At 56.5% G+C, this 12390-nt stretch overlaps 1 protein-coding gene across 2 annotated transcripts in view; it reads right to left on the bottom strand.

The window, feature by feature from the left end:
* Window positions 1-185: 185 nt before the first annotated feature.
* The window catches only part of SPTBN4 (spectrin beta, non-erythrocytic 4), a gene marked incomplete at its 3' end in the record, with an annotated part of 69179 nt that continues 56974 nt past the window's right edge, over window positions 186-12390 (bottom strand). The window contains exons 25-35 of one of the 2 annotated variants that reach the window (XM_080828938.1): window positions 11821-12201; window positions 10624-10868; window positions 7781-7919; window positions 7601-7685; window positions 7043-7239; window positions 5603-6222; window positions 4835-4904; window positions 3941-4233; window positions 2614-2787; window positions 2425-2467; window positions 186-1240 (exon numbers count right to left, since the gene is read on the bottom strand). In XM_080828938.1, coding sequence (XP_080685064.1) covers window positions 1082-1240; window positions 2425-2467; window positions 2614-2787; window positions 3941-4233; window positions 4835-4904; window positions 5603-6222; window positions 7043-7239; window positions 7601-7685; window positions 7781-7919; window positions 10624-10868; window positions 11821-12201 — 2406 coding nt within the window. Of the gene's footprint in view, window positions 1241-2424; window positions 2468-2613; window positions 2788-3940; window positions 4234-4834; window positions 4905-5598; window positions 6223-7042; window positions 7240-7600; window positions 7686-7780; window positions 7920-10485; window positions 10869-11820; window positions 12202-12390 lie in introns of those variants that run through there. The other variant, XM_080828939.1, reaches the window with a different exon arrangement.

Raw genomic sequence — 12390 nt, 5'->3', positions numbered from 1 at the left:
CATTTAAAAAATAGAATCTAGGTATTTCGTCGGGGACTTGTGTTTAGATCCCTAAATGAGTACACACGGAGAGGTTATCTAAATGTTCTCTGCAGTCAGTCTTTCCCTGCGCCGCCCCCTCCACTCCGCCCAACACATCCTCCCAGGCGCCGCCCATGAAACGCGAACAAACCCGCATAGACCGTCAAAGCCAAAGGATTTATTATAGGTACATACAGTGTGCGCCTGCCACACCGCCCCACACCCCCGGGCCCCAGCGGCTCCTCCAGGCGGCCATGGGGGCTGCCCACAACCCGGTTCCCCCACTCCCTAGGGAGGTGCTCCTGCCAGAAGCATGCGGGAGGGCGGGGGGAGGGCTTCCCCTCGCCCCTCCCCTCACAAAGTGGCCTTTACAGCTGGAGGGGGGAGGCGAGAGGAAGACGGTTTTGAGCTTTGACGCCCCTCCCGTTAAAAGCCTTCGCGGATGCGGGGCGGGGGAGGAGAAGGTTGACGTTTTGCAAAAATAAACTAAGTCAGGAATTAACCGCATGGCTCTGAGACGGCGGAGTGCAGGGGCCAAGGCCCCTTCACTCCCCCTACCCAGACAGAGATCAAGGCAGCATTGGAAGTGAGGTAAAGGCGGGGAGGAGGCGTCCCCTCCCCACCCCCTAGCACCCTGGATGGTCCAGGGGACCTCACCAGCGGCCCCGTGCCCATCCCTAGGGCGGAGGGGGGGGCAGGAATTATCGCCCCTACCACCCCAGCTTCTTGGGGCAGGATCCGGAGATCCGGGCAGGGGGCTTGGCTCAACTGGCCCCTTTACCCGCCCCCCCAACTCAGTTATTGCATAAAAATAATGGAGCCCCAGCACCTGGGGTGGAGTGGCGAGCAGGAAGGGGCCGAGATATGGCTATAGGGGCAGCAATCCCCCCACCACTTCCTGGAGTGCAGAAGTCCCCTCCTTTCCAGTGCCCATCTTGGCGCGTCCGTCCGCAGTGTCGGTGGAACTAGGGGCTCCCGCCCCTGCGGAAGAGAAAGTGTCTTTGTGCCCACAGTGCGGAGAGAAGGGGCGGGGATTGTGTCAGGCCCAGGGGCTGGGAAGTCACTTCCGGCGCCCGCTGGCCCTGCGCTCCCCGGCCTCTCGCTTAGGGTTGCCCTCGTCTGTGGAGGACGTGGTGGGTAGTGTCTGTCCCCAGCGGGCGATCTCAGCGTGTTCTCCCACGGAAGCGGCCACAGCCTCCAGCCAGCCGTTCATCTCCTCCTGGAGAGAGAAACAGGGCACAGAGTCCGGACTTGGAAGAAGGGAGACTGAGTAATAGATGGGCCTGGAATTGGACCGCCCTCTGAACATCAGTTTTCCAATCTTACATCGGTTAATCATAATAATGCAAACAGTTACATAGCCCTTAATATGTGCCAGGCTCTGTTCTAAGTGCTTCTGTGGACTGATTCACTTAATCTTAGGCAATAGGATTATATTCCCACTATAGAGATAAACAACAAAAAACCAGTAACATCAGCAGACATTTCCAGAGCACTGACATTCACCAGGCCACAGAAGTGGCTCTGTATGTATCAACTTACTTACATCTCACAAGAACCCTAGAATGGAAAACTATTTTTATTCCCATTTTAAAAATAAGAAGGCATGGAGAGAATACAGGCCTACTCCGGAGCTTCTTGTAAGGATGAATAACAGCATTATTATTTTCGACCTCTCTTTAAACCACCGCCATGCCTGCTCCTCCTCCCCTGACCTCGCCCCTTAGCCCCAGTCCCAAGGTTCACCCTCAGCCAACTCCTCCCCTCCCACATGCCAGCTGGGGTCCAGCCTTGTGCCGTCCCCACGTGGGTCCCTGTCCTGGCTCCCTTCCCCTAGTCTACCCTGCATATTACCAGGGAGATCTTTCTTATACATCACTGTAAACTCCACCACCCCCCTCCCCAGTCTTGCTCAAAATTCTGCCATGGCTCCCCAGTGCCCTTAGGACAAACTCCAACCTCCTCCAAATGGCCCAGATTGCTCTGTGAGATCCAGCCCCTGGGAACCTTCCAGGGATCCTTCTTCTTTGAACCCTCCACCAGCACAGTTAATGCTTTGCATTTCCGCACCTCTAGTTCTCTGCCCTTGGCAGTTCTCTCTGCCTGTATCATCCCTTTTTAGCTAACTCCCACCTCTTTATCTGTCTGGTGTCCTCTCAGAGGCTGAGGCAAGGAGGTTGGACTTTGTTCTGGGGCCCCCAGGCAGCCTTCCCATTCCCTGTCCCCTGTCCTTATATAGGTTAGGAACTTCCTCTGGGTGCTCACTCCCAGTGGGCTTTCCCGTGACAGCCTGGTGACTCTGGTTTGTGTTTCTGGCTCATAGCTCCATTTCTCTGGGCCAGGAACCAGTTAACCAGGTAGTTCTTGAGGTCCAGATAGGGGAGAGAAAGGACCAGATCTCACCTCATCTTTAGCCTGGAGCAAAAACTCGCTGCCATCCTGGGTCCTGTAGGAGGGGACAACAGGACTTGGGGAATCTGGGGCAGGGGCTCGGCCCACCCGCCCACCAGCTAGCCTCCAGGGGAGCAGGGTATTGCTGGGAGGGGGAAGTTGGGCCTCGGATCCCTCCCTCCTGCCCATTGGGGGGCTCACTGGAGCTTGAAGACGTGCTTCTTTTTCTTGTAGTCACTAGCCACCTCGCTGGTGGCCTTGTGCAGGCTGAGCAGTGGCTCCCCGCCGTGTGTGCCCCCAGACGCCGGGCCCTTGGCGTCCTTGTAGAAGCCCAGCTCCCCCTTGCTGAGCACGCAGTACAGGCTCACCCACGACCTGGGGCGACGATATGGGGCTCAAGGCAGAGTCACAGCACTCTGCCTGGGAACTCTTCATTAACACCCTTCATGGCTGAAAAGGCCTGACCCTTCCTTCCTCTGGGCCCTATGTCTGGGGTCTATTCCTATGTCTGTTCCTGAGCTGAGGGGAGAATCTAAGACTCCCGGTTCCAAGCCTGCTGGGGTAGCCCTTCCATATCCGCCCCCCTAATCCCATGCTGAAAATTCCCGAAGACAAGACTTTAGCTATCTTCTCCATAAGCCTTTGCTTGGGCATGTTCCTTGCCACTCCTCCCTGCCACCATGGAATCCCCTGCAAGGAGATCTATTGGTCCAGTGCCTGGAATGAGGAATTCCTGTCTCCCCGTTCAGCCAAAGCCTCAGCGGAGGAGGGAGCCTCTCGAGAGTGAAATACACCGCAGGTGCCTCTTTATTACCACCTTGGCCTTGCCGCAAGGAAGAAAGACTGCCTCATGGCAAAATTTCAACCTGTTCCTTCCATTTCACATATATCTAGGCCTCCATCTGCTCGTTGGTCAGCACTTCCCATTTTGGCTGCACCTCTCCCCAGATTCTGCCTCCCAATTAAAAGGCTTGGACAACCTTGAGCTAGGCTCTCTTTGGACTTCTACATGTGCCCCTGACCTCAGACCTCAGACCTCAGACCTCAGACTTCGGGCTCTGCCCCTTTTCAGACCTCTTCCGCCCACTCTGACAATTTGAAATTTCGAGGGTGGCCCCACCCCATTCATTGGTTGGGTGACTTCTCCAGGCTCCACCTCACAAGCCATTGGAACTATGTAGACTGGACCCCACAATCCAACTTGCTCTTATTTCTAGTTAACTCCTGAATTTATTGCTATGAGTTTGGATTGCAGCCTATTTGCACTCGGAACATTTTCTTCCGATCCGGATCCCACCTAAGCTCCACCCCCTCGCCCACTGGACACACTAAGTTTAGGTCCCGCGCCTCCAGTTTATAGATTTGAGCGCTTGACGTTAACCCCGCCTCCTTCAGGCCCCTCCTACTCCCACCACCCGTTGGATTCCCTGAACTTTAGTACCACCCCCCTCCTCAAGGCCCCATCTAGTCACTTATTGGATACTCTGAGCTTGGGACCCGCCTTCCAAAACCCTGCCCACACGCTCACCGGTTGGACGACTTGCGGTTAGCGTCGAGCTCGCGCTTGCGCAGCAGGAAGCCCTCGTGCTGCACTGTGTGAGTGGGCGGTGGCGGAGGCGCGGGGGCGGAGCCGCCCTGGGCCGGGGCGGAGCGCGAGCGCCGGCTTCCCCCGCCCTCACCACCCTCTCTGGGCCGCGGCCGCCGTCGCGGCTTGGGCCGGTCGCGTGCCCGCGGCCGGTCCGGCCGAGGTGTCCGCTCGGGCGGCTCAAGCCCGTTGGGCAGGCGGCCTGGGGGAAGCTCGCGAGGCTGAGGCAGCGACGGCTGTGTGAAGGGAGGGGGAAGAGGGGTGCTGTCCATAGGGGGGCTGTTGGGGCCATCTCTCCGGGGGATTCATGGGTCTGGGGGGGTCCCATCTGTCTTGGAGGCGAGTATGGGAGGACCTCAGGGCTGGAGGCTTAGCTTTTAGGGGCCCCACCGGTGTTGGGAGTGAGACTGTCAGGACTCCCAGGTTTGGAATTGCTCTCAAGCTTGGGGAGGAAAGCACTCGATCTATGGAGGTGGGGATGCAGGGAGGTTGGTGCCCCAGCTGTCTGTAGGAGGAATCTGGGACTTCTGTGTGTGTGTGTGTGTGTGTGGCTGTCTGTGACGATATCTGAGACCCCGGGACAGATGTGGAAAGAGTGTGCAGTCTGTGTGTAGAGGGGGGTAGGAGTCTCCTTAGGCTGCTGGCCTTCTCTTTCTAAAGGAGAAATTTTCAGATTGTGGGAAGCATCTGGGGGATCTCCCCATCATCCCCTGAGAATCTCTGCAGGGCTCAGATTTGGGGAAAGCAGGTCTAGGCATTGGTGCTTCTGGGTCCTGATGCCTGCTCGGTGGAGAGGGTTCCCCATACCCCCGCCCCCCATCCTGAGGCTCAACTTACCCCAACAGGGAGCCCTGGGCCTGCTTCTTTCTCCTGCAGCTGCTCCACAATGTCAGCTAGGGTGGCCTTCCTGGGAGGGGGAGGCCAAAAGACCCAATGGAACTGGGATGCCCTCTCCCAGGGACCAGCCTGGTTGGCTGGAGGCGCCCGAGATGCAAGGCACCTGGCCGCTCCGGCAAGCTGCCTTTCTGAGATGCTTGCCTTATACACCATAGGTAATTGGGCCATGTCTGGCAACTGGTCATGATATACAAAATTAAAAAGGAGTCAAGAAGTCATTGTCTCCAAAACATATCTGACCAAATGCCTCTTTCTGGGGACACAGCTGGTTGGCTCACTCCGCTCCTCACACTGGTTAACACTGAGGTCTGGAAGGCCTGGGTTCCAGTCCTGCTTCACCCAAACTGAGTGATTTGCCCTTTCTGAGCCTCCACAAAATGGAGATGACAGCAGCTCCCTGTTTATAAGGTTGAGAGAGACTACGATAAAGGGTCTTATCTCTGCTCAGGGAGAAGATGGTCCCACCACTAGCCCAGTAGAGAAACTGAGGTGCAGAGAGGACAAAATTCCTGCCCAGGCCACCTAGCTGTGAGACAAGGGGCACCTCTCCTAACCTCTTTCAGCCCCAGCTTACACCTCTGCAAAATGCGTACCAGGACAGTATCTGAAGCAGTTCTGAGCCTTGTAAGCCCTCTCCATTGGGCCTGCGTGGGTCCGGGTACTCTGCATCCCCTTTCCCTCACTCCCCGGGGCACACCGGGGCCTCACCCCTTGGCCAGCTCTCCTCTGGTCGGCATCTCCTGCTCGCTGGACTCCTGCCTCTCCAGCCGCCTCTCTCGCCGCTCGCGCCGCCGCTCCATCTGCTCGTAGCGGCCCAGGGTGAGGCTGTGTGCCGCCTCGTGCTCCGCAGACTCCTGCCGCTCTGGCCGTCGCCTCCGCGCAGCCTCCTCGGATTGATCGGCGGTGTCCTGTCGCTCCGGTCGCCGCCTCCTGGGCAGCTCCTCAGCGCGATCAGCTGACTCCTGGCGCTCTGGCCGCGGCCGGACCTGCTCCGCCACCACGAGGGCCCCCGGGGTCTCCGCCACATCCTCTGGTACCGACGGCGGGGCCGGGGGCTCCACCCTCCCCGGGATCTCCGGCAGCCGGTCGATGCGCGGCTGGAGGCGCTCAGGCTTGAGCTCCTGGCGCACGTACCCCACGCGGGTCCGCACCTCCGCCGACAGTGTGTCCGAGGCCCGGCGAGCCAGGGGCTCCAAGCCCCTCTCGTAGCCCCCTGGCCTCAGGAGGGGTGCTGCCTTGGCCGCCAGTTCCGTGGGGTCTCCAAAGAACTTGCGCCCCAGCAGGGGAGTGGGGGGCTGCTTGCTCTGCTCCGCCTTGAGTTTCTCTATCTGGGAACGGAGGGCCAGGGTCAGGTAGAGGGGCATGTGTGTGTGTGGGGGGGGGTGGTCTGGGAAGACCCCTGTGGGTTGTCTGCCTTCCCGCGCAGTTTAGTAGTTTCTATTATTGAAAAAGCAAGGTTGTGCGGGCCTGAGCCTATGCTTTTTCCCTGCCGGGAACTTAATTCCTATTTTCCTTGGCATAAATAGTGTTCTTTTAAGAATTGCCTAAATCGGGGGTGCCTGGGTGGCTCAGTGGGTTAAGGCCTCTGCCTTCCTCTCAGGTCATGATCTCAGGGTCCTGTGATGGAGCCCCTCATCAGGTTCTCTCCTCATCGGAGAGCCTGCTTCCTCCTCTCTCTCTCTCTCTCTCTCTCTGCCTGCCTCTCTGACTACTTGTGATCTGTCAAATACAGGAAGCCTGCTTCTCCCTCTCCCACTCCCCTCCTCCTGCTTGTGTTCCCTCTTTTGCTGTGTCTGTGTCAAACAAATAAAATCTTAAAAAAAAATCGCCTAAATCATCACTTTCTCTAGGTGCCTTTCTGACTCCATCACCTCCTTCCTGAATGTCCCCCCAACCCAGGACCTCCTCTCATTCTTCAAGTCTCAGATCAGAGCTCCCCAAACCAAGACAAACGCTTCTGGGCTCCCACAGCCCCCTGTGTTTCCCCCATCCCAGCCCTGGGCTGTCACTGTCTGGCAACAAGGGTGTTCCCCCTTCCCCCACTGGACCGGGAGCCCAGTAAGAATCTGTCTCAGCCTCAACACAGTGCTGAGTCACACATAGAGGGATGGGTGTGGGGGTGGCTGGGGCAGGATCTGGGGTGCTGACCGTGGTCAGGCGCCGCAGGGAGCTGAACCTTTCTTCCCAGGCGGCAGCCGCTTTGCGGAAGGCCTCGTGTCTCCGGATAAGCTGTTCCACCTCATCCACGCTGCTGCCCAGCTCCCGGCTCTGCAGGATTGGCTCTTGGGCCGTCAGCCAGGCATCGGCCACCACGGCCTCCTGGGCAAATTGGTGCACTTCCAGCACTGAGGGGAGACATCGGTGGGTAAGGGTGATGGGGGCCCTTCACAGGGCGCTGGCTGTCTCCTCTCGCCCTCCACACCCTCTGGCTTTCTGTATCCCAAGCCTGACCATTCTGGGTTCTGCAGGACTGAGGGCGGGTTGGGGGGATTTCTGAGGGCACCGGCTTCTCCCCTAGGTGTCTGCCACTAGGTATTCAATGGCAAGGCGTTCCTCCTGTCCACCCTCCCAGGCCTTCATGTTTGCAGTGGGGCACCCACGAGTGGCGTGCAAAGCAGGCTGTGTCACCCTCTGGGCCTTTCCAAACACGCTGGATGGAGCTTGTCCCTGTGCCCTTGAGCCCCGTGTGTCCAGGTCCCCACTCACTCTGCTGCAGCCATTCCCAATGGCGGTCCCACTTGTCTGACACCTCTTCCTTCCTGGTTCCCAGCTTGTCCAGCTGTGCCTGGATCTGCGAGTGGCACGTGGGTAGGAAAGGTGTCAAGGGGGGCTCCCACTGCAATGGGCACGGAGGGCAGAGGGGGACCCCCCAGCACCCCTTCCCACCTCATCAGCCATGGCACTCTTGTTGAGCAGCAGAGAGCGCCCGAGCTCCTGGCAGGCCGTCAGCTCGGGCACCCGGGCCTCCAGCTCCGTCTTCAGGCCCTGGTGGTAGTTCATGAGCACCTCCACTGAAGACACGTCCCTGTGGTGGTGGTGGTGGTGGTGGTGGTGGTGGTGGTCGGGGGGCGGGAATCTGAGTCTCAGGTAGCCGCCCCCAGCCGCCATGACAGATGCAACTTCCAGGGAGCCCAATTCCCTGAGCGTCTCGGGACAGGACACCCACCTTCTCGGACCAGGTTCTCAGGGATTCCAACTTTTGCTGAGGTGCTAGAATGTCATACTTTGATGATTCTAACCTCAGACTTCAAGGTCCATTTTTTTTCTCGTTTTTTTGAAGCTATGCCTCTGAAGGCCAGTCAGTGATCTGAGCATCCCACGTCTGTGCTAACCAAACACTAGGTCGCCACTAGACATGGGTAAGCAACCCAGCCCTGGAAGTGTGGCTGGTCTGAACTGAGATGTGTGGAAACGTAGAGCACACACCGTATTTTGAGGACTGTAAAATATCGCAATACTTTTATGTTTTTTAAAATATTTTTAATTTTTCATAAAGTAAGCTCTACCTGCAGCATGAGGCTTGAACTCATGACCCCAAAATCAATAGTGAGTCACATGGGGTGCCTGGGTGGCTCAGTGGGTTAAAGCCTCTGCCTTCGGCTCAGGTCATGATCCCAGGGTCCTGGGATCGAGCCCCGCATCGGGCTCTCTGCTCAGCGGGGAGCCTGCTTCCCCCTCTCTCTCTCTGCCTGCCTCTCTGCCTACTTGTGATCTCTGTCTGTCAAATAAATAAATAAAATCTTAAAAAAAAAAAAGAGTGAGTCACATGCTCTACCGACTGAGCCAGGCAGGCACCTCTCAATAATTTGAATTTTGACTACATGTTGAAGTGATATTTGGGGTTTACGAGGTTAAATAAAATGAATTGCTAAAATTAATTTTTGCTTGCTTCTTTGTGCCCTTTTTTTGATGTGGTTACAAGAAAATCTTAAATTCTCTATGTGGCTCACATTTGTGGCTTGTGTTATATAACCACTGGACTGTTCTTAGCTCTCATATGTCCGAAACAAATCCGAAATTTCTGAAGGTTCCACCAGTCAGCAAATATAGCTTTATAAGACTTACTATGTCCAAACTTCTTCTTCTTCTTCTTTTTTTTTTTTTTTTGGTTCAAACTTATTTCTGAAGGTCCCGCATTATAAGATGCCTACCTAAGACTTGGTATGTCTAGAATGATCTCTCTGATTCTCTCCTATTTCCTCAAAGTGCCCTCCCCTGCAGTTCTCCGGCTCAGTAAATTCACCCATCATTCATCGATAACTTGTCTTTTTTTTTTTTCTCTCAGCCCCTGAAGCTAACCCATCAGTCACACTGTATATTTATAACGTTAAAGCACCCTGTGAAAATGGTGTGAAACCTGAGGTTTTGTTTTAAAAGAACTCAGCGAGGGGCGGCGGGGAGTTGGGGAGGATACGGGTGAAAAAGGACCAGATATTGATGGATGATTACTCTGCATGTGGGGGTGGGGGCTGTCATTCTACTGTTCTTGCTACTTCTGGGTATATTTGAAATTTTTCAAAATGAAAAGATGTTAATTCCTAAAATGAATCACTTCTCCCTCTCTCTACAACCATCAGACTGCGCCAAGCCACAAGCCACCCCACCTCTCACCGGGATTATAGCAGTGGCCTCCTGGCTGGTTCACCTGTTTCTACCCTTTTCTCACCGTACTCTTCCCACAAGGCATCTGGAGTGACCTTATGCTAAGCCCCCCACCTCACTCACTCCATCCGATCATAAGGATGGTCTGGCTCTTCCTCAAACACGCATGACCACAACCTACCTCAGGGTCTTTGCACTTGCTGGTCCCTCCACCTGGAAAACCCTTCCCCCAAAACTTTACCCAACTCACCAACACTTCATCAAGGTTTCCTTGCCCATATCCCATCCTCGGAGAGGCCTTGCCCACGAGCCCCGCATCCCCTTACTTTGCTTTATTTGCCTTCAGAGCACTTACTGCTGTCTGAAATAATGGTAGTTGCTTTTTAATTTATGGGTTACTTGTGCCCACCCTGCAGAATGTAAGCTGAACCAGGACAGCAGCTGGGTCTTGCTCCCCGTCCAGCACACGGCGGGCATTCGGTAAGTATTTGCTGAGTAAATGAACACAGGCAAGTCCCCACAGTCATGGAAATAATGCTCTGTGTCCACCACTCTCGAAATTTCCTGTCTTCCCGGACACACCACTGGCCTACGTTCCCCAGCCCCGCAGGCAGACAGGTTAGGGTTACCGGGCTGACAGAATGTGGGTGTAGGTTTAGTCCCCAAAAGTTCCCACGTGATCTTTTCCTCTGCTGTAGCTGAATGTCACTCCCAGGGCCAAGTAATGGAAAGACCCTGGGTCCCCATCACTGTGGGACAGTTCACATCAGACTGTCACATCAGCAATAAGTCCGTGCCCACTACTGGCTACGTTAACCCACAAATAACAGCCCTACACGTCGCTGTCCCTATCCCAAGGCCAGCCCCCTCCCACGGGGAGGGCAGTGCGGGGCATGTGGGAAGGCCAGAAGGCAGGAGGACACCCTATGCTCTGAGTCGCCGGGGCCAGGCGTGACAAGGGGTCCTAATAAACATGAAGCACTTAGTACAGTGCCTGCCCCCCACCCCCACCAGGGGCCCTCCAGGGGTCTCCCAGGTGTTGGCTGTTGTGATTTCTTATGGGCAGGGGACGGCTGACAGGCTGGGGGTGGTGGCAGGTGGGAAGCCCGCGGTGGGGGGAGGGGCACCTGGGCTTGTCGGCTGCCCCGATCTGGCTGGCGATGCCGTCCATCCAAGAAAGAAGGTCACGGGCCTGGCTGTGGAATCGCAGGGCGTCGGCTGTGGAGCTGACGTGCAGGCGGGCGTCCTCACAGGCGGCCAGCAGCTCCTTCCAGCCCTGCAGCACCTCCTGTTCCCGGCTGGCGATGGCCTCCGCGTGCTCCCCCGCGTACACCGTCCGCAGCTGGGCTGCCCCCTCCTGGAGCTGCCGCACCTGCGGGGCAAACCAGGTCCTGCCCCAGCCCCTCCGTGGGGTTCGGGCTCCGCCCTCCTTCCCCCATTGGCTGGCTGGGTGCGGGGAGCCCGCCCCCTCGTGATCCCACAGCGGAGTCTCCCTCTTATCGCTACCTACTGCCCAGTTCCCTTCAGAATGGCTACTCAGTTCCTGTTGGATCTCCTGCTCAATTTCTGTTGGTTGTGCCACGTGGGTTCTAGCAGACCCACTGCTCGCTGGTTCAACTGCCTGATTTTTTTTGGAGTGACCGCCCTCTTTCTATGAGACCCGCCACCTAATCCCTGTCAGTCTCTCTGCATGATTCCTAACAGTCAGCTGGATGGTTCCCATAAAGACGATTGTCCCGTTTCTGCTTTCTGCTGGACCCGCAGCCCAATTTCCCTGGTTGGGCCATGGGAGCTCTATTCCCGCCCACAGCCTCCTTTCCATCTCATTTCTCAGATCCGCCTCCCGACTCCTGTCAGATTCACAGCCTGATTTCTTTTGGCTCTGTTACCATGTCCATTAAAATCCACCTCCATCGAATTTCTTGCAGGAAGATCATATCATTTCCATCAGAGACCTGCTATCTAATCTCTATCTGCCCCACTGCCAAGTGTCTCTGAAGCCTCTGAAATTTCCTTTAGGCTCTCCATCTGGATTTGGATAAGATTCCCTTCACAGTTTCTGGGAGAAGCCCTGCCCAGTCTCCACTGGAAACAGTGTCCCATTTCTATCAGACATACTCAGCCACCTTTTCCGGACACTGTCTGACTTCTGGGCACCATGCAATCAGTGGGTTTTCTACCTGTCCCATCATCTCGCTTCTGCCTGTTCTCTGGTCTGTTTTCACCTGCTCCACTGTCTAATTTCCACCTGCTCTGTTGCCCAGCACCCCTCGGCCCAGTCACCCAGACCCTCCCACCTCCCCCCTCAGCCACCGGCACCCCACCTGGGACACGAGGAGCTGCAGATCATGCTCAAAAGCGCGCAGTGTCCGCTGCATGGAGCTGGCACTGGGTCTCGGCTCAGGCGGGGCAGTCAGACGGGGCAGACGCCTCCGCTTCTCCTCGATCTGTCCCTGAAGCTCTCGGGCGTCGCTGAAGAACTTATGCAGCTCCCGAGAGGCGGCCAGCAGCTGGGCCCGAGTGCCCATAAGCTCCAGCAGCTCGGCCCAGGCCTCGTTCAGCCCGTCCTTCCACTCGGCCATGGTGGCCGCCGCTGTGTGGCCGCACTCGATCAGCTCATCCACCATCTGGTTCACGGCCGCCAGCCGCTCCCGCCCCGCGGTGCCCGTCTCATTGGCGAACTCTGAGAATTTCTCCTGCAGCACCTGCCCCCCCAGGGTACACGGCATGGGCAAAGGTCCTGTGCACCCAAGCCCCCTCCAGCCTGCCATCTTGTAGCAGGTAAGAGTAATAATAATCATGCTGACCATGACGGTCATGATATAAAGGGAAGTGCTCCCGCTGTAGCTGTAGCAGTAACAAGAAAAATAAACACATGATAGTAACTAACTCTT

This window comes from Martes martes (genome assembly GCF_963455335.1).
Source record: "Martes martes genome assembly, chromosome: 17".
NCBI lineage: Eukaryota > Metazoa > Chordata > Mammalia > Carnivora > Mustelidae > Martes > Martes martes.
This window is presented reverse-complemented; position numbering and strand designations above follow the sequence as displayed.